Source organism: Phocoena sinus, chromosome 17, assembly GCF_008692025.1.
Source record: "Phocoena sinus isolate mPhoSin1 chromosome 17, mPhoSin1.pri, whole genome shotgun sequence".
Classification (NCBI taxonomy): Eukaryota; Metazoa; Chordata; class Mammalia; order Artiodactyla; family Phocoenidae; genus Phocoena; species Phocoena sinus.
The window spans coordinates 64,716,946-64,741,522 of record NC_045779.1 but is presented as its reverse complement, the minus strand read 5'-3'; the positions used below and the strand labels follow the sequence as shown (position 1 = coordinate 64,741,522).

Sequence of the window (24,577 nt, the reverse complement as noted above, 5' to 3'; positions counted from 1 at the left end):
CACTTTGGTTTCTTTTTCATGAAGTTACGTAAAGAAGTCCACAGCACGAGACAAAAAGACATGAGAGTTCGTTCTTCATTTTATTTGCATGCCCCACAATAACTCATCCCAAATACTGAATTCAAAAGACAAACTGCAGTTCCTCAGTGTTAGCACTAATTTATGGTAACAGTCATTTCTTTTACATGTCTATCTTATTGTACCCTTCATTTGAAATTGCAAACTAAAGTATATATTTACATGTTTATATACAAATAACTTCAAAAACAAATTAATCCCAATCTTGGTCCAAGAGTTCCCACTTTAGAAGAGGTATAGTACTGTGCTATGTACATCTCTTCCAAGTCTCTTCAGACTTGGCAAGTTCCCAGTATTCATTCACAGATGGTTCCCCTTGAAGCTTAATGAACCAAGTACTTCATTTCTGAGTAAATTAGAGGAAATATTACAGAACACGCTCTGTACAATACAGCACCGCTACTGAAAATGGCTCGGGGTTTTGTGATCCAAGGTTCTGATTTAAAGCAAAAATATGTGGCATAGGCTGCAACGGCAAAGAAGTGTCCGATTAAAACCAGAGGATTAGGAGTCAATCTGTAATAAATAGGAAAGATAAAAAGTATATATATTAGTAAGACCTGGAAATGAAAGTTGACTCATAAAGAGGTTCCAATTATATATCATCTGTAAAGGTAAACACACACTCTACATTTTAGGGGACTTTACAAGCTTGTATCTGCCAGCTAAGGGACAAATTAAAAAATTTTTTTTCTTACAAGAAACTACTTAGACTTCACCCCTGTCAGAGAAGCCAGTACCTCCTCTTCGTTTATTAAATTGTCTGTTTTGAGCTGTTTCTCTCACTAGTCTTGAGATCTCGGTCTGAAATAGCTGGATTGCCTGGCTTGTTGAGTCTAGATGTTTCAAAAGATAACAGTGTTGACATTCAGATAGCAGACAAAGGGGAAAAATCTTAAAGAATTTCATTTTGCAGACTTTCCAAGAATAATTCTACATATGTCTGCACCATCAGAACTGTTACTGAGTTTCATTGAGTCCCAACAGAATTAAATTCTAAATATAAACTTCTATTAATCATGGTTCCCATAGAATCAACCCTGTTTCCTAGAACAAAAATGCAGCACTAACTATTGCCTGTTTTCATTTCTCTGGGCTACGTTTTGTTTGGGATACTACTGAATGATAAACTGAAGGATAAAATGGCACTTGCAGTCACTCATAAACCCAACTGTCCTAAGAAAACCTGGAACACGCGTTTCCTCTGTGTCATCGAAACAACTTACACAGAAAGCAGCCCAACTGGACCAGCAACACATTCTCCACCAAGTTTGAAGTAAAGAAAACACGCTTTTCTTAGTTGATGTAGGGAATCTAAAATAAAAGTTAAAAATTACTCCCGATCAAATTATCCACACATTTATGTTGGGTATTAATGAAATGTCAGAAAAAAATGAATGTGTAACATTTATTACACCTTACAGATAATTTCTAAAAAATCTAGTGCTGGCATTTCAGCAACCCAAGATTTCCTTTAAATTTCATAAGTCACATTACACATAGTAATTTAAGTGTGAATAAACTTTTTCTGCTAGTAAATAATTACTAAACATGCAGGTCTTAGAAGTTAGTTATTTAAAAGCTATTTCCTTGACTGTGTTGTAAATTCATTAAATGATGCAAACTACTTTGTTGTAAACACTTTTCTTATAAAAACACAGTTCTAGAAACCAGATTCCCAGTCTCTAAGATGCCTGATCCATATCTCGGAGCAGTAAATTATCAAGTAAAAACAACAGCTGTGAAGAGTAAATAATAATGCCTTATATGTGTACATTTTTTATACTTTTCAAAATAATTCATTAAACCCTCACAACATAATATAATCAATCAATAACCTTTTTAATAGTACAGAACCAATGTTCTTCTCAAGTATGTCTAGATTGTTCTTCACAAAAGATGAAAAAGGGTACAACAGGTAACGTTTTACTCCAATAAAGCTCATTCCTCCTCCACTATTTCGTAACTTTTTTAATGTTGTTTTGTCGGCAGATTCAAACTCATCATGTACGAAACTCAAGAGCTTAGAAAAGCTTAGAAAGAAGAGCTTAGAAACACTCCAAATTTAGTTCTTTTCTTGCCCAACCAGCCACTGTAACTTCCATGCTCAACTAGAGAGATTTGCTTGGCATATCACAGTAAGTTGTCTTTTCTTTTAGCAAGAACGATGGCTTAGAAACTCTACAGGAAGTATTTGTACTGTATCATCCTTTGTAATCAGATCACCAAAGCACAGATCACTAGGGCCTCAGCCAGGTCATAGAAATAGCTTTGTCGTAAACACCTGAGGTAATGAGATTCAAGTTATATTTATTCTTGAAAACGTAAAGGTCTAGTTTTACTAACCTGCCACTCACTAATTTGTACACAGCCATAGTTGGGAGGTGGCACAGATGCCTTTTCCTCCATTTCTACCACTGTTTCTGCTTAGTCATGTTTTCCTTAACATATAGATTGACCATCACCTCATATGGAAACAAAAACAAAAGCGTGGGAATATTTCTGCTTGTGCACTTTAACAAAATCTAGGCTTGACATGAAGCGCATATTCATTTTACAAAATACTACTTTGAAAAGAAATTAAAACTAGTGTTCAGGAAGAAAAAGATTAACAACTCTATTGCCTTTTAATTCATGGCCAGAAAGATCTTCCATCATTTGCATAAGATCTGCATCGCAATCTTATGCATCTGATTTGGACCAGAGGGGTGAATAATGACACATTAGTGAGGTATTGCTATTAAGGCTGTCTTCGGAAGCAACAGCCTTCCACACAAAGTGGTGGCTACATGATTAGAAAAAATCTTGCTCAAGGGCTGAGTCAAAAAGGACTACCAACTTGGAAGTTAGCAAACTCAGGAAACATTTCTAGTTCTGGCCTAATCACTAACTTTTTTGTAATTAAGTTCCCTTCCTGTGCTAAAACCCTGCACTTCAGCAATATTCTTTTAAAAATATCTGCACTTACCATCTGTGGCAGAAAATAATTCATAAAGAGCCTGAGCAAGGATATTCACAACAAAGGAATGAGACGTTTTTCTTGTCCAATAGAATGATTTTTTGGCCTAAAAAGGAAAAAGATCACTTATTATATGGTAAAGGGAAGGAAGAAAGGGAGAGAGGGAGGGAGGGAGGGAGGGAAGAAGGAAGGAAGGGGAAGGGGGGAGAGGGAGGGGGAGAGAGAGCGAGAGAGCACAAACTGATGTTTATAATCCCCTGAACTGATAGTTATCCTGAGGACTGTTGTACAGTAATTATGCCTTGTTCAACATATACACACCCACCAAAAAAAAAATCTCCAATGAGTTACATCTCTGAAGCTAAGTGGCCCATGTAATCCAATGTTATATAATATCCAAATACAGAGATTCTAAAAGATTCATAGGTTACAAGTCAAGTTCTTAATCCTGAACAAGACTGCTTAAGAATCACTACTAAGGACCAGGCTCCTAGGTACAGACCTCCCCTTCAAAGCCCCATTCCTCTTAGGCCCCAGAAAGAAATGTGTTTTGTGACATTTTTGTCAAAGAATAATATCTTACCTGGAAAACAGCTGCATCATCATAAAGGTCAGGGATACCCTTTAGCAATTTTCTCCATAGTTTTATATCATTAAAAACAACAGTCATTCCTCCTCCAGTAAGAGGATGCCTCATGTTATAAGCATCTCCCAAAAGAAGAACACCTATAAAAAGAGAGAAAGTAGATTATGACATCATCCTGGAGCATCCTTTAAGACAAACAAAAACACTACTCTGGTAATTTATAAACATTTTGAATGTGAGCTAGTAAATGAGAATGTGAAAATACAAGGGACTAAATCATGACTAAAATTTATTCAGGCAAAAATTCAAGAGTTGAATCACTTAATATTCATTGGGTAACTAATATATGCCAGACCCTAGGGATACAGTGAGAACAAGAGCATGGTCCCTGCCCTCAAGAAGCTCACATGTACGGGCTTCCCTGGTGGCGCAGTGGTTGAGAATCTGCCTGCTAATGCAGGGGACACGGGTTCGAGCCCTGGTCTGGGAGGATCCCACATGCCGCGGAGCAACTAGGCCCATGAGCCACAACTACTGAGCCTGCGCGTCTGGAGCCCGTGCTCCGCAACAAGAGAGGCCACGATAGTGAGAGGCCCACGCACCGCGATTAAGAGTGGCGCCCGCTCGCCGCAACTAGAGAAAGCCCTCGCACAGAAACGAAGACCCAACAGCCAAAAATAAATAAATAATAAACTCCTACCCCCAACATCATCTTTAAAAAACAACAAAAAAAGCTCACATGTGACCCTAAGATTAAGTCAAACAATGTCAAAATATTTATAAGGCCTCTTCCACGAAAAAACAAAGAATGTACAGGCATCCATGCATAAACAGCAAGCCTTCCACAAGGGAAAAAAATCAAGAGGTCGTTGACGTTTCACAGTAATATTTGCTGCCAGCATGTTATAGAGAGATGTCTGTGTGGTTCCAAGGGAATAGGCAGATATCCCAAAACCATCAGAAGTTAATTTAGGAGAATAAGCCTTGATTGAATCTTAGCTGAAAATTAGGCCCCCTTAAAAACAAAACTACGGAAGCAGAAAGCTCTGCACTTTGACTCGAGATACACCTCCTGACCAAGCTCCTGACTAAGGTTCCCATCAGTTGTCAGCCTGGCTAATGACCTATGACTTAGAGGGAAGTTAAACAAAGTATTTATTTAATTTTGTCTCTGAGAGAAATAGCCAACCATAATAATAGTGGCAAGGTAGCAGAATTATGGATAATTTTTTTCTGTAATGTCACAATATACTACATTTATAACTAATTATAGAATACACATAATATATGTTAATTTATGAAAAGGTATATTCTAATATTAATCCAAGTTTTTTATGTATTAGTCTAACACCTTCACTAAAAACCACGAACTATAACCAGCTTTTATTCCTCTTTCTCCATGGAACATTACCAATCCCACCAACTAGGATATGTTCTCACAGCATGCTGTTTATATCAATTTGGCACTGGCTTTCATTCTGCTTTGCAGTATAGTTTGTTCATATGACTGGTAGTTTATGATGCATGTTTTTCCATAGCAAATGATAGCTGTTAATGTTCAGGAGCCACAGTATATCGACAGCTCCCGTTCACACCTCTCCTCAGGGCTCCACCCTCCTGTTTTCAGTGGGGCTCCACCTGGCCATTCAAATGACCTCCCAGCCCTTCACACTATGTCCAAAAGTGAACTCATCATCTCTCCACACTTCCCTAAACTTACACACTTTTCCCTATATTTCCGATGTCAGCAAATAGGTGGCAAAATTATCTAAGCCTGAAACCTGGGATCCATCAAGAGACCTCACTGTTTCTTACTACCATTAATCACTGAGTTTCATGCATTCTTCATCTTAGATGCTACCCAAATCCATTCTCTACCTTCCATTTTTATTGCCACACCCTAGTTCAGGCCCTTCATCATCATTTACATGGAATAATTAAATAGCCTTACTATAGGCTTTAGTCTGAACTTTCCTCCAAACCACCTTCCACAACATATCAGAGTAATATCTTTGAAACAAAACTCTAGTCGTGCCACTACCTTGTTTAAAACTTTTCAATGAACTATTAGAACTAATAAATGAGTTCAGCAAGGCTTCAAGATACAAGTTAAATATGCAAAAGTCAATGTTTTTCTATACACTAGCAATGAAGAATCTTAAAATGAAAATAAGTCCACTTATAATAGCATGCAAAGGAGTAAAATACTTAGGAATAAATTTAACAAAAATGTGAAACTTACCCTCTGAAAACTACAAAATACTGTTGAAAGAAATAAACTATTACATTTACAGTCAAATTTTGACAAGACTGCCAAGGCACTTCAATAGGGAATAGTCTTTTCATCATATGGGGCTGGTGCAACTGGATATCCACATACAAAAGAAGCTGAACTCACCCTTCCTCACACCATACATAAAATGTAACTCAAATGAATCAAAACACCTACCTGTAAAAGCTAAAGCTATAAAACTCTTAGAAGAAATTATAGGAGTAAATCTTCATGACTTTGGGTTGAGCAAAGACTTTACATATGACATCAAAAGTGACAAAAGAAGAAACAAGATAAACTGGACTTCATGAAAATTAAAAACTTCAAAGAACACCATCAAGGAAACCAAAATGACAATCCATGGAATGAGAGAAAAACTTTGCAAATCATATCTAATAAGGGATTTATATCTAGAATAAAGAATTCTTAGAACTTAATAAATTTTTTTTAATTTACCCAGTTAAAAAATGTGCAAAGTCTGAACAGACATTTCTCCAAAGAAGATACACAAATGGCCAATAAGCACATGAAAATATGTTCACCATCATTATCCATCAGAGAAATACAAATCAAAATCACAGTGAGATATCATTTCACATCTACTAGGATGCTATGAGCAAAAAGGCAGATAATAACCAATGTCAAGGATCTGGAGAAATCGGAACCCTCATACATTGTTAATGGAAACGTAAGATGGGTCAGACACTTTGGGAAACAGTTCGGCAGTTGCTCAAAGCATTTAAACAGAGTTACCCTAAGACCCAGCAATTCAACTCCTAGGTATATACCCAAGAAAAATAAAAATAAATGTCCACACAACAACTCATACACAGGTATGAACCAAAAGTAGAAACAACCCAAATGTCTACCAATTGATGAATGGATAGTCAAAATGTAGTACTGACATATCCATACATGGAATATTATTTGGCCATAAAAGCAGATGAAGGACTGATACATGTTACAACATGGATGAACCTCAAAGAAGCCAGTTACAAAGGATCATATTGTATGATTCCATTTATAGGAAATATCCAGAAGAGGCAAACCTATAGAGACAGAAGGTAAATTAATGGTTGCCTGGGGACTGGGAGGAAAAGAGGCGTGACTGCTAATGGGTACAGGGTTTCTTACTGGTGTGATAAAAATGTTCTAAAATTAATTGTGGTGATGGTTGCATAGACCTATGAATATACTAAAAACTAGTGAACTGTACACTTTAAATGTGTGAACTATGTGATTTGTGAATTATATCTCAATAAAGCTATTATAAAAGAGAACTTTTCAATGACTTTCCATCATCTATAGGATTAAAACTAAACTTTAAATAAATATCTTACCTTTCTACCACTCTGACACCTATCCTATGCTCCAGCCATAGGAAGCTACTTGAGTTCACTTAGTGCCGCCATTTCTCGGCCATCCTAGCTTTTGTAGATGTTGTTCTGCCTACTTAGAAGTTCCTCATCTCTCGGGACCTCCCTGGTGGCACAGTGGTTAAGAATCCACCTGCCAGTGCAGGGGACGTGGGTTCAATCCCTGGTCCGGGAAGATCCCACATGCCACGGAGCAACTAAGCCCGTGCACCACAACTACTGACCCTGCGTGCCGCAACTACTGAGCCTACGTGCTGCAACTACTTAAGCCCGTGCGCCAAGAGCCCGTGCTCCACAACAAGAGAAGCCACCGCAGTGAGAAGCCTGTGCACCGCAACAAAGAGCAGCTCCCGCTCGCCGCAACTAGAGAAAGCCCGTGGGCAGCAATGAAGACCCAACGCAGCCAAAAAAAAAAAGAAAAAGTCCCTCATCTCACTGTCCACCTGATGAGCTCCCACTCACCCTCCGTGCCCCAAGTCCAGCTTTGTTTCCAGGGCAATGTCTTCCCTAATCACCCTTCCCAGTTCACAGGCTCCCCTCCCTGCTTTGTACACCCCACCCCTTCGCAGTGAATCTGGGGTACCACGAGTGGGCTTTCATTACAGCATTTATGATCAGTGTTCTGAAATTATATGTCTATATCTCTCACTAGAAAACTGCCTTCTCTAGATTAAGGACTGTATTTAATTAACTGTTGTATCTCCAATAACTAGAACAGTGACCTATATGTACTGAATATTAAATAATAGATATAAAACTAATTTTGGTATTACTAATGCATTAATCCACAGTAATCAAGTTTCCATACCACATGTTACAAACTGTACCACATACATGTCATTCTGAATATTTGGAATATCTTTTATAAAATCAGTCCAATAAAATAATACCTCGTTTGTTTACTGGTGAAGAAGGGAGGAAGCTTGCTGGCATCGACCTCAAACGAGAATTCTGAGTGGCTTCTAGGAATGGTTCTTTGAGGTGATCTGCAGTAAAGCCCACCCCACCAAATAAATGGTTTATAACATTCCAATTTCAAGTTACCACATTTTCTTATCAAGAATAAACAAATACCTACTACACATCTGTTATGGTTGTTACATATATTCCTTGCGAAAAATCAAGAACTAATTATTACTAAAATTGTTCATTAAGCACCTAGTTATTCAAGCTAAGGAATTACTAAGGAATCTAAGAGAAAATTAATGTAAATAGATAAACATAGAGCTGGGTGAACCAGAAAACTTGAGGAAAAGTGAAGCAAATCCAGATGAGATGAGACAGGGAGAAAAACCACCCACCTCTCTTGCAAATGTTAAATGCTAGGTATCATATATTTAACGCCTAATTTACTGTCACCACCATATTCTATAAGATCAGATGAAATATACCACCAATTCACAAACAGCAGGAGGGTATGTACAGTAGAAAAAGGGTAAGGTGTATAGAGCACTACCTTTCTGAGCTTTAGTTTCTTCATCTAGAAATGAAACAGTTGGATTAGCTTATCTCTGAGATACTTCCCAGTTTTAAAGTTTTGTGCTTCTACCTGCATAGAAAATAAACTTTCTTTTCATACAATTCGTAATCTGGCAATACAGGAGCAGAATGCCTACGCTGAAACTATTCCTTCCTACAATGAGTAGAATTTCCATAACTTAGCTAATTTGAGCATAAAATTACACAGGGCAGTCTGCTGCAACTAAGTTTCGGATTGGGGGAAAAAAATCTATATAAAAGAAAAAAATGCTAAAACTATCACATTATTAACTATCCTTTTCCTAAATATGCATAACTCATTCTTTCCATCTGAAAGCTTCAAAAATGGCTTAACTGAGTGAAAATGTATTGAAGTGCTGAAAATGTCATTGTTAAAAATCTAAATTGGTCCATGTACACCTTAATTTCTGTTAATATTCCATTAATTATTAAATAGAGTGCTTTCACTTAAGTTTAAAAAATAACTTTGCTTAATTTAAAAAATAACTTAAAAAACATATTTAAATAAAATGTAGTCATACCAAGGATAATGTGCTATTACTATAATCATATCATAACTGGCAAGCAGGGTTTTCCTTCAATTTTATCAATATTCTTAATAATTTGTTTACATTTCTTTCTTACATCTTCCTATTCTCAAAAAATAATAATTTTAATGAGTGTTTTACAAAGATGTCTGAAAGACCCCTTATAACCCTCATGTTCTGAGGTCAGAGATGTATGAGCCAGACAGACCTGCTTTCCACCTTGGCTCTGCCACTTACTAAAGGTTTGTATTTGGAGAAGCTAAGTAACCTCTCTGAATCTTAGTTTCCTCATCTGTAAAATGGGGATCATGATAATGCCTACCTCATAGGGTAGTTGTGTAGACATTCAATTATGTTTGTAAAACACCTCTTATATGGTAGACATTCAATATATGGTAGCTACCATTTCTACAAAAACCAAGCACAAGAAGTAATTAAGTGTAAGAGCTATTTCAAGAATTCACATACCTACACTGCTATCCAGACTACCTTAAAAAATACCATATATGCCACTATTAATGATTATTCAGAAAACTATAAATTATTACTAAGAAAAAATACATTGAAACTATTTTTTTTACTTGGAGATTTTTTTTATGTGCTAGTTTAAATAGTTCATTCAGCTCCAGTGTAGCTGACTGGATGAATTTTTCACCTGCCATCCTTATCTTTGGCCTAATTTAGACAAAGCTTCAGTGAGAACTGGAAATGAAGGGCCTTTTGTGAGACTTGCTTGCAGACAGTAGGTTACAATGGCAGTGAAATACTATTTCTTACCAGGTAATTGTGGGTAAATGTTTTCAGTCATGTATTCTCTTAAATTCCTTGGCATTTCTCCTCGGACGTCAACAAGTACTCGAGTTTCATTAGGTGAAATCTGGTAGATGAGAACTGGACTCGGATTAGCTAAAATAAGTTCAGCATGATTTGCTTTAAACTGTGGTGCATTCTAGAAAAACAAATAAATAAAATATTTTAATAATTTTCAAGTTTCAAGTTGCTTTTATTTCCTACAATTGCATTCCTATGGTACCTTCATAAGGAAGCCAACAAAATGTGAAGAAACGGAAACTTTATTGGCAACCAGGTTTTTCCTGAACTTGGAAAAAAGTCCATCTGCAACAACGGTCAATGGAGCATGGAGTTCCTACAACAAAAACAAAGAATACTCAGCTAAATGGTTAGAAGTACACAGTGAAAAGGACATTCTTTTAAAAGGTACACGAACAAATTTAAATACATTATGGGGCATTACAGCGTATTTGAAGATGATGCTATTGAAGGAGCTGTTACATGGGCTGAAGGTAATGCACGACCAATCTCTAGAGACCCTTCCCCTTGAGTCCCTGAGGATCACCTTCCTCCAAAGCCCTACCATCCAAACCATCTGGGATTAAGCTACTTTGATGGACACTGGGGGAAACTGCTACAAAGCAAGCACAGCCCATAGAGGATTGAATCTCATTACAAATTCCAAGGACTAACCACATTCCTTTATTCTAGAATTTTCTAACTTCACAGTTAGTGGCTAGTGGCTAGGGCTTAGAAGAATTTTTGTACATGTAGATGTATGTATTTATATTATTTTGTAATTGCCCCCATTAGAGTATAATTCCTAGGACGTGGTTACCCTATGGAGCAGCTGGGAAGAATCAACAGATAAGCCTTGGACTTTCTCTTCTTTACTAAACCAACAGGAGCAAACTATTTTATTCTGCTATTTCCCCAGACATTCTCTTACTTTTTGCCTTTCTTACTTAAACAATATCTTATTCTAATTATTTCTTTTATGCTGAATCCTTCCTTTTTGCATCTTCCAGTTCCCCTCTGCTTCTCTCCTAGGGTACATTTCTCATTTCAGTTTTTAATACAGTTAAAATCGTGGTGTTTGTTTCTGAAGTTATTTGAACAGCATTCTGAAGTGCTCTAAAGAACATGTGTTCAGTTTGGTGCAGAGGGCTTAGATCTTGGTCCCTTTGATGAATAATAAATTGGTGAGCCTACTTTTTTAAAGGAGTAGGAGAAAAAGAAAATAAAAATCTCTTAGGAAGAGCTAATATTTGATATACCTCACCTTGATGTCTCCAGTCTCTTTATCCCTGTACTGAACTCCCATCACAGCATCATCTTCTTCTAGTAACTGCAGCACAGTGCCCTCAATAAACTTTGTGCTAAAAGATAAATAAACAGAAATAAATTCTCCGGTAGCACAACTGAACAATTTAAATAAGGAATGAAAAATTCCCTTTTCTTTATCTCGAGTTTACCCATGTAAACTGGACACACATGTACATAGAAAAAAGTCTGGAATGACGAAAAGCAAAAAGATCATTAACGGATTTTAGAATTGGTGTGGTTTCAATTTTCTAATTTCTTTCTTTTTTTTAATTTATTTTAATTTTGGCTGTGTTGGGTCTTCGTTGCTGTGCACGGGCTTACTCTAGTTGCGGCGAGCGGGGGCTACTCTTCGTTGAGGTGTGTGGGCTTCTCACTGCGGTGGCTTCTCTTGTTGCTGAGCACAGGCTCTAGGCGTGTGGGTTTCAGTAGTTGTGGCACGCAGGCTTACTAGCTGTGGCGCACGGGCTTAGTTGCTCCGTGGCATGTGGGACCTTCCCAGACCGGGGCTTGAATCCGTGTCCCCTGCATTGGCAGGCGAATTCTTAACCACTGTGTCACCAGGGAAGCCCTTAATTTTCTAATTTCTTAAAATGGAATACATATTACTAATGTAATGATTTTTTAAAAAGCATTTTAAAAAGTAACACGAGGTTTTATCTCATTCGTTAAAAAATAAAGTACATGCAGAAATATTTTACATACCCACACAAATTCATACACGGAATTGGAATTTATCTACCAAATTATTCAGAGTAGTTACTTCTAGTTAGAAGGATCATGGATAATTTTTACAATCTTCTTTATATTTTTGAGTATTTTTCCATTTTTCTACAGTGAACATATACTACTTCCATAGATACCAAATTCTTTCAGTTCTAAGAATAATCCACTCATTTCACTTGCTTTGTCTACACTTAAGCCTTTGCCAATGACATGAGGGTTCTCATGTTTAAAACTTAAACCTCCATTTTAATGCATAGGGCTAGAGACAAATATAATTTAATAGTTAAGAGGAGAAGCCCTTTAAAAACTGTGAATCATTATACTATACACCTGTAACTTACATAATATTGTACATCAACTATAACTCAATAAAGAGAGAGAGAGAAGCAGCCAGTTCTGTCAGTCTAGGTCCTTAATATGAATGGAACAGGGATCTTCTCTTGAAGTTCTCTAACCTGACTTTTAATAAAAAGTACCATAACCACAAACCCCAACTCCCAAATGGGCACATATGAACTTAAACCTTAATTACAACAACTATATCCTCTAAATTCCAACCACATAAAAGATCACATATTTAGTCAAAGGATATGTCATTCAAAGGAAGGTTATCTATATGATACTCTTAACAAAGGCATTGAAGAGCTAACATTCTTCTAACTTATGGTTTATTTTAGTATAATAGCTATGTTCTAACCCATACCCAAACACTTATGAAATGTATAAAATAGTATTTGTACGAAGGCCAAGTTTAAATGTGTTTCTTTAGCATCATGTATTTGAAGCTATAGTCTTACTTGGGCTCTGCCATAGCTGCTTTCCGGAGACTCATGATGAACCTTCCATGATGGAAAGCTCTTCCACTCTGCACATGACTGTTTTCTGACAGAGGGAAAGGAATCTGAACCTCTGATTTGCTCTCCTGATCATGAATTATGTAGCCATTTACAACCTGGGCATCAATACCTTCCACTGTATCTGCAAAACAATTCAGGTCAAAAAAATCAATTTTGTAATATACCCAGAGTTACACTAGGCACCAAGAGGACATGGACCATTGAAAATGAGTTTCTGTGTTCATAAAGCTATGATACCATTTGGAGAACTGGACATTAATATAACTATTTCAGAAATCTTAATGCTTCTGGAAGACAAGTCTTAGCAAATTCGTAATATCACAAAAGGTAAATATTTACATATAAAATTCACTCATTAAAATTCATAGGAAAAATATTAAGACCCTAACAATAATGGGTAAAAGTGTATAGATGATTCACACTAAGCAGTACAGAAACATTGAACATATCAGGGAAAGTGTTCAAAACTTGATTTAAAAAAAATCAATGAAATAAAACTGAAACAATAAGACACCAGATCTCTCAAAATTGCTAGTGAGCTAAAGATAAAATGGATAAATTTATATATTACTGGTCATATTATAAAGTAATAACATTTTAGAAAATAAGTACAGCAATAATTATCAAGAACCATGAAGAAGTTAGCATCCTTTGATATAATAATTTTAGTCTTGTAATCCATCTAAGATATTCATCCTAAAGATATAATTTATATTTTTAATAATTATTAAAGGTGTATACAAAAACAGGTTCACTACAGTGTTACCTCTAATAAGAATAACTGTAAATAACCTAAATATGAATCTAAGTTAGGTAAAGTACATTATTAAGTATGAACTGAGAAAATACTATGTACAGGCTTAAAATTATGTTAAAGAATGGCTAACAGAATTGGAAATACATTTCTGTGAAAAAGTGGACTTTAGCATGTATATTAAAATAGTCACATAATATATATTTAAATACATTAAAATATATTAGGATTAAGTACATTAAAATAACTTCATTTCTGATGAAAGGAAAACTTTATAATAAACAATTTTTATCACACATCTATGCTAAGATCAAAATAAATCAGTTTCTGATATGCTTTTTAGTCACACTTAAAAGTCCAGTCAGGGACAAGCTGGATGAATACTTGTCACACATCCGACCTAGGACCAAAGTAAGTTAATTTTTTGGTATGGTTTCTAAATTACTCCAGTTAAAATTCATTCAGAGAAAAGTACACATACATCCTAAAAGCTTCCAGTTAGCAGTGTATTCACTTTGGATCTCTTTGCCAGTGTTTACTGACCTAAATGTTTAAAGCCCATCTAGTATTTCTACTTTTGTTTTGTCAGCTACTGAGATAGCTTGTTTTTCTTAAGCCATAATTATATTATGGAAGAACTTTAAATGCTAAAACTGTCCAATTTAGAACACAACAGACAATGTGAAAAGTATATAGACGATGTGAAAAGTATATAGTAGCACAGTAAAACTTTTCCTTGGGTAAATTATCCTAAGTCAAGTATATAAACAAGGTCTAATTTAAGATTTCTTGAAAAATCTTTCTCTCTCTTTCTACTTTATTGATGAAATCAAACATGACAGACTTTGGCACTTTTACTTCCTTAAGCAGGCAGGAAGATGGCACCCTAAACCTTAATGAAATTCAGGCTTCACAAATACTAGATAGTTAATAACTTTGAAGACAGTGATGGGACTTAGAGCTGTCACTAACTATTAACCATATAGCTCCAATATTAGACTACTACTATCAACATATCAGATAAACTGGCATGGAAAACTCTTCCACATTGAAAAATGCAGAATTGCTTTCTATGAAAAGGCAAGCTAAAAAACAAAACCAACAGAAAAACTGCATATGCTAAAAATGAAAAGCAACTTCAAAGTCAAACCAGTGAGCAAGTTTTAAAGGCAATAGCATAAGGGCATCAGAACCACAAGCCTAAAAGGCTGGAGTTACAAGGGCCACTCCTGGATAGGAGGTAGGGGCCCCCACAGGCAATGGACGTTGGAACTTGGCACCATGCGTAAATTTCTTGTCAATACGACAGAGACCAGAAAAAATCAATTCAACGCCCTGAGACATGGCATGGAAGTAAGCCATCTACCATAGGCCATGGGTGGAGTCATCCATAAGAAATCCAATCATAACTTTGTACCATGACCTGGTGTGAAGTCTGAACCTCAAAATGAGTATACAGTGCATAATAAAATAGGTATCACTTATGGAAGTCCAAATATAAATCAGAGTCAAGGAGTAAATATAACAAAAGACAAACAAAATTTATGACATTTTATTTAAATACACTCAAGACCTAACTGAAGGGAGAGTATACCACATTCATGGCTAGGAAGTCCAAGACAATTTTTCTAAACCTGAGCTAGACATTTAATGCTATTTCAGTCTTAATCTTGACAGGGTTTGTTTTCATGGGAATTGAAACCTGATTCTAAATTTTATACACAGAAAAGCAAAAAGGCCAAGAAAAGTCAAGATAATCCTAAAGAAAGTGAGGTGAGGAGGAGGTTCCCCACTGGATAATGAGACTTATTATAAAGATATAGCATTTAAATTATAATGTATTCATTTGAAGAGTTCTAGATATTAAGCTTAAGCCAAAGGGCAATCAATTCACTTATTAAAAACCCACACACCAGGATGGGTCAGTCAGTATTATATTAAAAGTCCACACTCCGAAAAGTAACTATTTCAAGGGCTTCTATTATCCATAGCTCATCACACCTGAGGGGGAACTGATAGCATAATGAATGTTAAAAAGGACTCTTGCTATGATACTAAAGGTACACATGATGCGTGGACTGGCTAAAATACCTCAGTGGCTCCCCTCCCTCTTGCACGGCTCTCCTCACCCTTACATGAACTACCCGTAAGAACCCATTGAGGTTTGCTGCCACAACCTTGGACATATCCCCTGAGGCTGGATTTCTAAATGATTCTAAGTCCAGTCATTAGTCTGAGGGCATTTCCAGTTGCCTGATGTTCAATGATAAAGGTAACAAAATCCTGTCTCAGGATACTGTCACATCTGCCTCAAGTGACCGTCTCATGAAGGGTGGTGGTTAGGAAACTTAAAAGGACAGAGGTGGACCTCCCTTCCTCACAATGCACTCTCTCCACTTGGGTCCAGAGCCCTGCAGTCTTTTGCTTTTCCTCCTCACCTGCTCCTTCTCGGTCGTCTTTTTTGGCTCCGGCTCACCTCACTGACCTCTATACGTTACAGTACCCCAGGGGTCGTCCTGCACCTCTTCTTGGCAATGTCGTCTAGTCTCATTTAAATACCATGACTCCTCTCTTTCTCTCATCCCTCACATCTGATCCATCAGCCGGTCCTACTGACTCTTCCTTCCGAAGATAAATATATTCCCAGAATGTGACCACTTCCCCCACCTCTACGGCTATGACCCTAGTCCAAGCCAACAACTCTCACTGATTCCGCAATAATCTCTAACAGGTCTCCCTGCTTCTGACTTGATCTACTCTTTTTTCTACACAATAACAAGAATATTTTAAAATAATATTTCTAATCATACTTCTAAAATGTGAAATCTAATAACTCTTCTTCTTAAAATTCTCCAGTGGCTTCCCTTTGGAGTAAAAGCCAAATCCATATAGTGGACCACAGTGGAATCCAGCCCCCATTGCCCATCTGACCTTTTCTCTATAACTCACACCACTCAAGTCAACACGATTCTCCTTCCTTGCTCTTCAGAGAGGCCAGGCTCACTCCTCCCACCAGGCTTTTCCCCTTGATTCTCTCTGCCTGGAGAGAGAGTCCTTTCCTCCAGGTAGCCCTAACTCCTTCATCACCTTCAGTCCTTTACTCAAATGTCATCTCCTCAGCGAGGCTTTCCCTTCTCCCACTTCATTATTTAAAATTACACGCCACCCTCAACTCCCTATGTCCCTTTTCTGATTCTTCTCTAAAGCCCTTATAACCATAATATACACTCTAAATTGTATTTATTCATCTTTTATCACCACCCTCTACACTAGCAACTAGAATGTGTGCTCTATGAGGGCTGGAATCTTTGTTTTGTTCACTACTGTAGCCTCAGCACCCAGAACAGTACTTACAATATGGCCAATGCTTAATAAATATTCGTTAAATGAAGCAATGAATGTAACCCCCTTAGTCGCCTCCCTCTCAACTTTATCTTCTCTGTCACCACACAAACATGCTCTATCTAGTATCAAAATACCCCTCCTTTGGGGACTTCCCTGGTGGCGCAGTGGCTAAGAATCCGCCTGCCAGTGCAGGGGACGCGGGTTTGAGCCCTGGTCTGGGAAGATCCCACATGCCGCGGAGCAGCTAAGCCCGTGCACCACAACTACTGAGCCCACACACCACAACTACTGAAGCCCACCGCCTAGAGCCCGTGCTCTGCAACAAGAGAAGCCACCACAATGGGAAGCCTGCGTACCACAACAAAGACCCAATGCAGACAAATATAAATTAATTTTTTAAAAAAACCCTCCTTTATCCTCACATCTGCATCTCACCTCTGCCGTTTCTGTATTCTGTTAGAGAAAAACTCCTCGAGAGTAGTTCTCTAGTCTCTAGTAGTTCTTTAATCTCCCACTCACTTCAGTCTAGGTTTCATCTACACAACTCCACCGAAACACCGTCAATGTCACAAGCAACTTCCAAATGGCCAAATCCAATGGCCCTTTCTCTACACTCATCTTACCTGACCCTTCATTAGCAAACCATGACATGGCTCCTTTCCTTTCCTGATACGTACCCGTCCCCTCCAGCTAGAAACATTTTCCTCTCTTGGATTAAGGACACCAAACTCTCCTGGCTCTTTCCTGCCACTCTGCTGGCTCCCGCTCGGTCTCCCTGGCAAGCTCCTCTTCTTCTACCCAATCTCTAAACATCAGTTTCCCAGGACTTGGTTTATTCTGTCTTCTCTTTTCTCCCTGCACACTCTCCTTGGCTGGTCTCCATCACTGCTGTGGCTTTTAAGTATTACCAATATGCTGACATCTCTGAAATGTCTACTCCAGCCAGCTCAAATCACTCACTCCTCTGCACTCGAGATTCATATATTCAACTTGACATCTCCACTTGGATATCTCAACAGGTCTCCCAACTTCCTCCCAGTGTCTGTTCCTCTCTAGGTCTTCTTATCAGCAAACAGCACCGCCATCTACCAGTTGTTCAAATCAAAACCTAGGAATCATTTTTTAATACCCCCTCTCTCATACCTCACATCAGTCCTTTAGTAAGTCATGCCATTCCTGCCTCTTAATTTGGTCATGAATCTGTCCACTTCTCTTTACATCCTCTCTACCATACTAGTCCAAACCACCATCATCTGTCATTTGGACTTAGCAATGAGCTCCCACCAGACTCCTTGAGTTGACTCTTGCTACCGCACCACTACAGTCTTGGAGGCTATTCACCACACCATATCCACACGTTCTTTTAAAACAGCTTTCTCCAAACTGCAGGATGTGACTCAACGGTAAATTGTGAAATGACTTTCGAGCTGTGAATTGTATACTTGGGTAAAATCATGACAAGTATTTAAAAAGTAAAATTTCAGTCTGATTTAGGTATGTTTGTAGGTACTGAGTCAGGATGTAAGGTGTGTCTGTCATTGTGAGTAGCTGTCAAAGGTCTGAAGCCTTTATAGAGGCGTAAACAGGATCCTGTCATATTCCTGCTCCACTGCCTTCAAAGCCCTGCATGACCTGGCAGCTGCCTACCTCTCCAACCTTAATCTCAAGCCACTCTCCTTTCCCCACTACCCAATACTTTCTGGCTACATGGGTCTCCTTTTCAGTTCATTGAATAAAATAGCAAACATTCACATACTGCTTACTACATACCAGGAACTGTTCTGAATGCTTTGTCTTTATGAATTTAATTAATCCTCTTAAACTACGAGACAAGGACTGTTTTAAGTGTGCCAGTTTTACAGGTGAGGAAACTAATACACGGGAGGTTAAGTAACTTAGCCAAGATCACACAGCTTTTTATGTATCTGAGGTGGTAGTCAAACCCAGGCAATCTAGTGCCAGAATCAATGCTGGTAATTACTACAACATACTGCCTACCCTACATACCAAGCCAGCTCTTTCTCAGTTCACAGCCTGGGCCTATATTTATATTTTGATTCCCAAGAGTAGATAGCTGATCTGTCTTGTTTACCGGTATAGCCTTGGCACCCAGTACAGCACCTCATACAAAGCATACAGCAAATATAAGTATTTCCTAAATGAGTAGTATTTAAAAAGCACTGGGTTAATGGATGAATGATGCTTTAAAAAAAAGGTTCCATAACAAGTACATCATAGGCACTCTACAAATGATAGTTCCCTTCACCTTTCACTAAATTTCATGTCCTCATTCTGGTTTTCCAGTCTTCAATTTTGACCATTACAATGTTTTAGCCACTTCATTTATCTCACTAAGGCTACTTCATATCTCCTCATGCTTATTTTCTCCTTTGCTCTCATTTTCATGCAAATTTGTTGGTAAATGAATAGAGTAACTTTTATACATGAAAATAAAATGGAATACCTTTTTACCAGTCATAGCAATGAGTGCTTGCTTATGCCACGTAACTCCTAAAAATCACTATGAACCTACCTTCAAGACCCAGGTCTTTAAGGACATGATAACCGCCTGGCTGCAGAAATTCTCCAAGTATCCTGTCAGGCTCTTTTAAATCTCTCTCAATTACCGTCACCTTTCTCCCATCTCTGGAAAGCACTGCTGCCAAAGCAGAGCCGAGTACACCAGACCCCACGATGATAATTTCTGGATCATTTTGAGAAGATATCAACGTAGAGGCAGTTGCTCCTATTAAGGTTGTTTCTGAAATACTGGTTCCTTTTTTGCACTGTTTTAAAAAAAAAAAGTGAATTATGTAGCCACATTTGTTGTCTTTAAATCATACTACTACTATATAGACACACTGGACATTTGCATCTTAGGTAAAAACTATACCCTAAACATTATCAAACCAAATGAACTGTTATGTTTTTAAATCCAGATCATATATAAAAAACGATATCAAAATATTGGTTAAACAAAAATGTACAATAATATCCCAATAAAATTAAATGTGTCTTCCATCATTCAGACATATTTAGAAAATGCTGTCACGTATTTATAAATCCATAATAGGCCAAACATAAAAAATGTTTACAAGGGGCTTCAAAGACTTACAGGGAAAATTCTATCATTAATTACTCAATGCTTCAAACATATACTGAGCATCTACCAGATGCAAATCATGTACAACTTTTTTTTAAATTAATTAATTTATTTTATTTTATTTTATTTTTGGCTGCGTTGGGTCTTCATTGCTGCGCGCGGGCTTTCTCTAGCTGTGGCGAGTGGGGCTACTCTTCATTGCGGTGCGCGGGCTTCTCATTGCGGTGGCTTCTCTTGTTGCGGAGCACGGGCTCTAGGTGTGCGGGCTTCAGTAGTTGTGGCACACGGGCTCAGTAGCTGTGGCTCGCAGGCTCTAGAGCGCAGGCTCAGTAGTTGTGGCGCACGGGCTTAGTTGCTCCGTGGCATGTGGGATCTTCCCGGGCCAGGGCTCAAACCCGTGTCCCATTGGCAGGGGGGTTCTTAACCACTGCGCTACCAGGGAAGTCCCATACACAATTTCTGATATGACTTCATGTTGCAAATTATTCAGCACCCTGTAAATATTTCAACTATTCATCTTTATTTTCTCCCTCTGGATTTTCATCTGAAAAATCTACCTTAATCTAAAATCACTTTTATATAACAAAAAGACTGTCAAATCCTGGCTATTGATCTATTAATTGAGAATATTTATCGTAAAATTCCAAGAGAATAACTCATTCTGTCCCTTGGGATTCGACCTGTTCACAATTTTAGTCCTTACATATAAGAATATATTTAATTTACCTTCCTTTTCCCCTATCCTGATACTCTTATGAGAGCCTAGTCAAACAAGTGGCCCTCCAGTTTAGGAATAAGGACAAACATTAAACCTATCACTCATTGGGCTGACAGTAAAAACCTTAACTTTGATTATAAGAAGATGAAAAAGGCCTGTTTTGAGAGATTTATGCCCACTGAGCATAACAGTGCCTGTTACTTTTTTTTTTAAGAATAATTCAATATTGTTTGTTTCTTTTGTTTTGTTTTTTAGCCGTGTGTACTGCACATGTGTGATCTTAGTTCCTGCACCAGGGACTGAACCCTCATCCCCTGCATTGGAAGCAGAGTCTTAACCACTGGACCGCCAGGGAAGTACCAATTCAATACTGTAATAAGTATTTTCTCTTGGTATGTGGATTCACAAATATGGATACAATTCAGATTCAGAGTTGCAAGGAACCATCCTCCTTGAGTTCTCTGACCTTATCGATTAAGACTAAATGCAATTTTGATGGGGTTTTAATGCCATTTTGACAGGGTTTTAATAAAAAAGGAAGGAGATAAAACCTAAAATCCTTTAGAATTTTAATTCTCTGTGATTCTAATATTCATTCCACCTGTATAATGGACTGGGGCATTCCTATCCATTCTACTTTTTTATAATTTCTCTTAGACAAATTATCTTTTCACAATAGAGTCTACTCTTATTCTCAGTATTTCTTAATGGCCAGAGCAACTGTCTGTATTTAAATTACTGTTCTGAGAGCAAGAAAAGCCCCTTTTGTCATCTTAGCCATTTGTTATTAGTTTTTCTTCCTAAATTTTCCCTGTTAAACACACACACACACAATCCTGGAAGGGGAACTCTGGAGAAAGTTACGTCTTTCAGAGCCTGGTCAGTAGATTAGCAGTTTCCACTAATGGGAACTTAGTACTCATTACAGTCTACCAATTCCCAGGTATTTAGGAAATAAGCAGAAAGCCTGAGGTATTCACAAAGTGGAACCAATAGTGACTGCTGGTAATCCGATTTCCTACCCCCAAATTTCTCTACGGTATAACGACATTCCAGCCACCTGGACTAGTGCTCAGTGACCTCAGAGGGACACTATCTCAAAGATACCAAAGATGTCAATTTGAGGATTTAAGATTCCCTCTCCCTCCCCTCCCATTCCTCCAACCCACACCCACCCTATCACTGAATTCAGCACCACTTCAGAGGTTCCTGACAGAGACTACCTTTAGACTAATGTTAATAGCTACTATTTATCACAGTTATGAACAAGGCATTTTGCAAACATTAACTCATTCAATTCGCTATAACTACCAGCAAGGTTAGTGCTGTTCCCACCTAAAAGAGGCAACGGATCCTTACAGAAACTAAGCAATTTGCCAAAGGTCTCACAGTCAGCAGTGGTGAAGCAAAACTTCTAAACCAAGCCCCCCCTCTTCTGCAAACCGTGCTGATCTGTACTGCAGATACAGGAAAATGATGTGGATCCAGAACCCAAAAAGAGTGAATTATTTTGGCCACGCACCCTAACGTCAAGTCACTGTCGTCCCTCACTTGGCCTACTGCTGGAGTCTCTTACCCCACATCCCTGCTTCCACTCTTGTACTCCTACAATCCACTCTCCACACAGAAACTGGAATGTGCTTCTTAAAAAGTAAAAATCGAATATCATTACTCCCATACTTAGAATCCTCCAGTGCTCTTGGGAAAAAGTATAAACACCCAAGGGCAACAAATTTGAAATGTTCTGACCTCGACAACCTTTCCCCCCTCATCTCCCACCACCGTCCTCCTCTGCTGTCTTTGCAGGGATCATCATAACTTCACGTGTATTTGAAGACCCACCTTGGATTTAGGAACGTGGCTGAAATGCACACATCAATTAGTCTCTTGATTTAGGACCTTGATTTACTCAAGGCTCCGCAGACGTGGGGAGGGGAGGGTGTTTTGCCTAAAACTTTAAAACACAGCATTTTACTCTGCCAGCTCTTCCCACTGTTCTGTGACTTTCCCCAGGCAGCTGGGTCCCTTCTTATAAGCCGCAGACTTAACCTGCAGCGGGTTTCTTTCTTCCCACGTTCAAACATAATCCTTACCAAAGGATTTAAATTAAAAAAATATTTTTTTCCAACACAGATGAATTGTGATTCTGTCCTAGTGATTCAAACATTTCAACTTCCATCATCAAATCAACATCCATAATCTAACCAATTCTATTTAGCATCGGCACCACCAACACTAAATGAAACAAAGGTTTTTCAATCATTCCTAAGAGCCTCAAGGATTTAGCCAAGGAACAGTCAAGAGCTTTTAAAACAAACAAAAAAACCCAGCTATATGAGAATTCCTACCACAGTATCTAACCTGCAGCCTTTCGCCCTTTAAATTAGAATATTTACATTTGAGTAACCCCAGTCCTAATTTTAATATAACACACTCATTCATTTGCCCACTTGGAATTCAACCTACCCTCCTAGACCCGAGCTGCTCTTTATTTTCTGATCCAGGGGGGGATTTGGCCCAGAAGAAGCCAATGAAAGGCAAGGCTGACAGAATATCCGAGAAGACCGCGAACTGGGAGCCGCTCTGCTGGCGCCCGAGGAGGGCCCCGTTCCGGTAGCGACAGCGATAGGACAGCACCAGCCCCAGCGACAGGAACACCAGCACGCACAGCAAGAGCTCCTTGTTGGCCAGAGAGACGAAGTCTCCGCATTTCTTATAAAAATAGGTGAAAGTGGCAATGCCAAGAAAAGTCCACATGGTTTAAAGGCTTCCTCGGTGACACCGGGTCAATGTTCAGATCCGATCTTTTCTGGTAGGGTTTTGGTGTTTAGATGTTCTCCCCAAAAGGTGTTGCCAAAAGTAGCACGGGGGACCGGCCAAAGTCCAGTAAACACCGTCCAGGATTACAATTCAAATCGGACTAATTTACAAAATCACATAAAGTTAGTATAAAAGTATCAGAAGAGGGGAACGTTCTCCAGGATTTAAAAAACAGTATTTAAAAATCTCCTGCTCCAACAGCTCCCGACGAGGCTCTCCCCTTTCAAGCAATCCATGTATTTCCCCACCCCCTTTTTTTTTCTCTGGAAGGCGAGGAGGGTCCTGGGGGCTATTCCGGATGATGTTTTAAATTTTGTTGCTGGCTCGTCGTGCAGTAAAATTGCTCTTCTCTCTCACCAGCAGCAGATGCCCTTTCAGAAGAGGAACGGGGAGAAACATCAAAGAAATATCTCGCGTTGGGAAAAATGCGGCTTCGCCTCGTCCGACAGCGATGGCCCAGCCGGGTCGGAAAGCGCCAAGGGCTGCGGCGGTGAGGAGTGAGCTTCCTCTCTCGCCGGGACCGCCTTCGCCCACCAAAGATGGCCTCGGACTGGAGACTGCGGCTCTAGGGCAGGGAAGCGCAGCCCCTACCTCGAGATCTCCACCTTACCGCGGCTCCCGAGGCACCAGCCCCCGAACCTTCCAGCCGCTGCACGGCAGTTTCCACAGCGCTACCCTTAGAGGGCAGCGGCGGCGGCGGCGGCGGAGGCGGAGGCGGCGGCGGCGAGGGCTCCCGACGGACTCCTCACCAGCATCCCTCGCGGGCGGCGGCAGCCTTCCAGCACGGCGCTTCGGCAGTAACCAGAGTAACCGCCTGGAGCCCTAGTTGATGGTCAGGCCC

The 24,577-nt window shown here is 38.9% G+C and overlaps 1 protein-coding gene across 3 annotated transcripts; it reads right to left on the bottom strand.

Moving 5' to 3' along the window:
* Positions 1-57: 57 nt before the first annotated feature.
* On the bottom strand, positions 58-24,577 carry SQLE (squalene epoxidase). 3 transcript variants are annotated; one of them, XM_032609942.1, is made up of 12 exons: positions 23,383-24,577; positions 19,629-19,881; positions 12,937-13,117; positions 11,373-11,469; positions 10,332-10,445; positions 10,076-10,247; positions 8,162-8,257; positions 3,621-3,763; positions 3,047-3,143; positions 1,305-1,392; positions 819-914; positions 58-594 (listed from the first exon to the last, which is right to left on the bottom strand). In XM_032609942.1, exons 1-11 carry the CDS (start codon positions 23,671-23,673, stop codon positions 833-835), a joined length of 1,614 nt encoding a protein of 537 aa, XP_032465833.1. In that variant the 5' UTR covers positions 23,674-24,577; the 3' UTR covers positions 58-594; positions 819-832. The 3 variants fall into 3 exon arrangements, with proteins under 3 accessions (XP_032465833.1, XP_032465832.1, XP_032465831.1); XM_032609940.1 differs by lacking the exon at positions 819-914 and having other exon boundaries at positions 62-594; positions 23,383-24,535; XM_032609941.1 differs by lacking the exons at positions 819-914; positions 8,162-8,257 and having other exon boundaries at positions 23,383-24,572.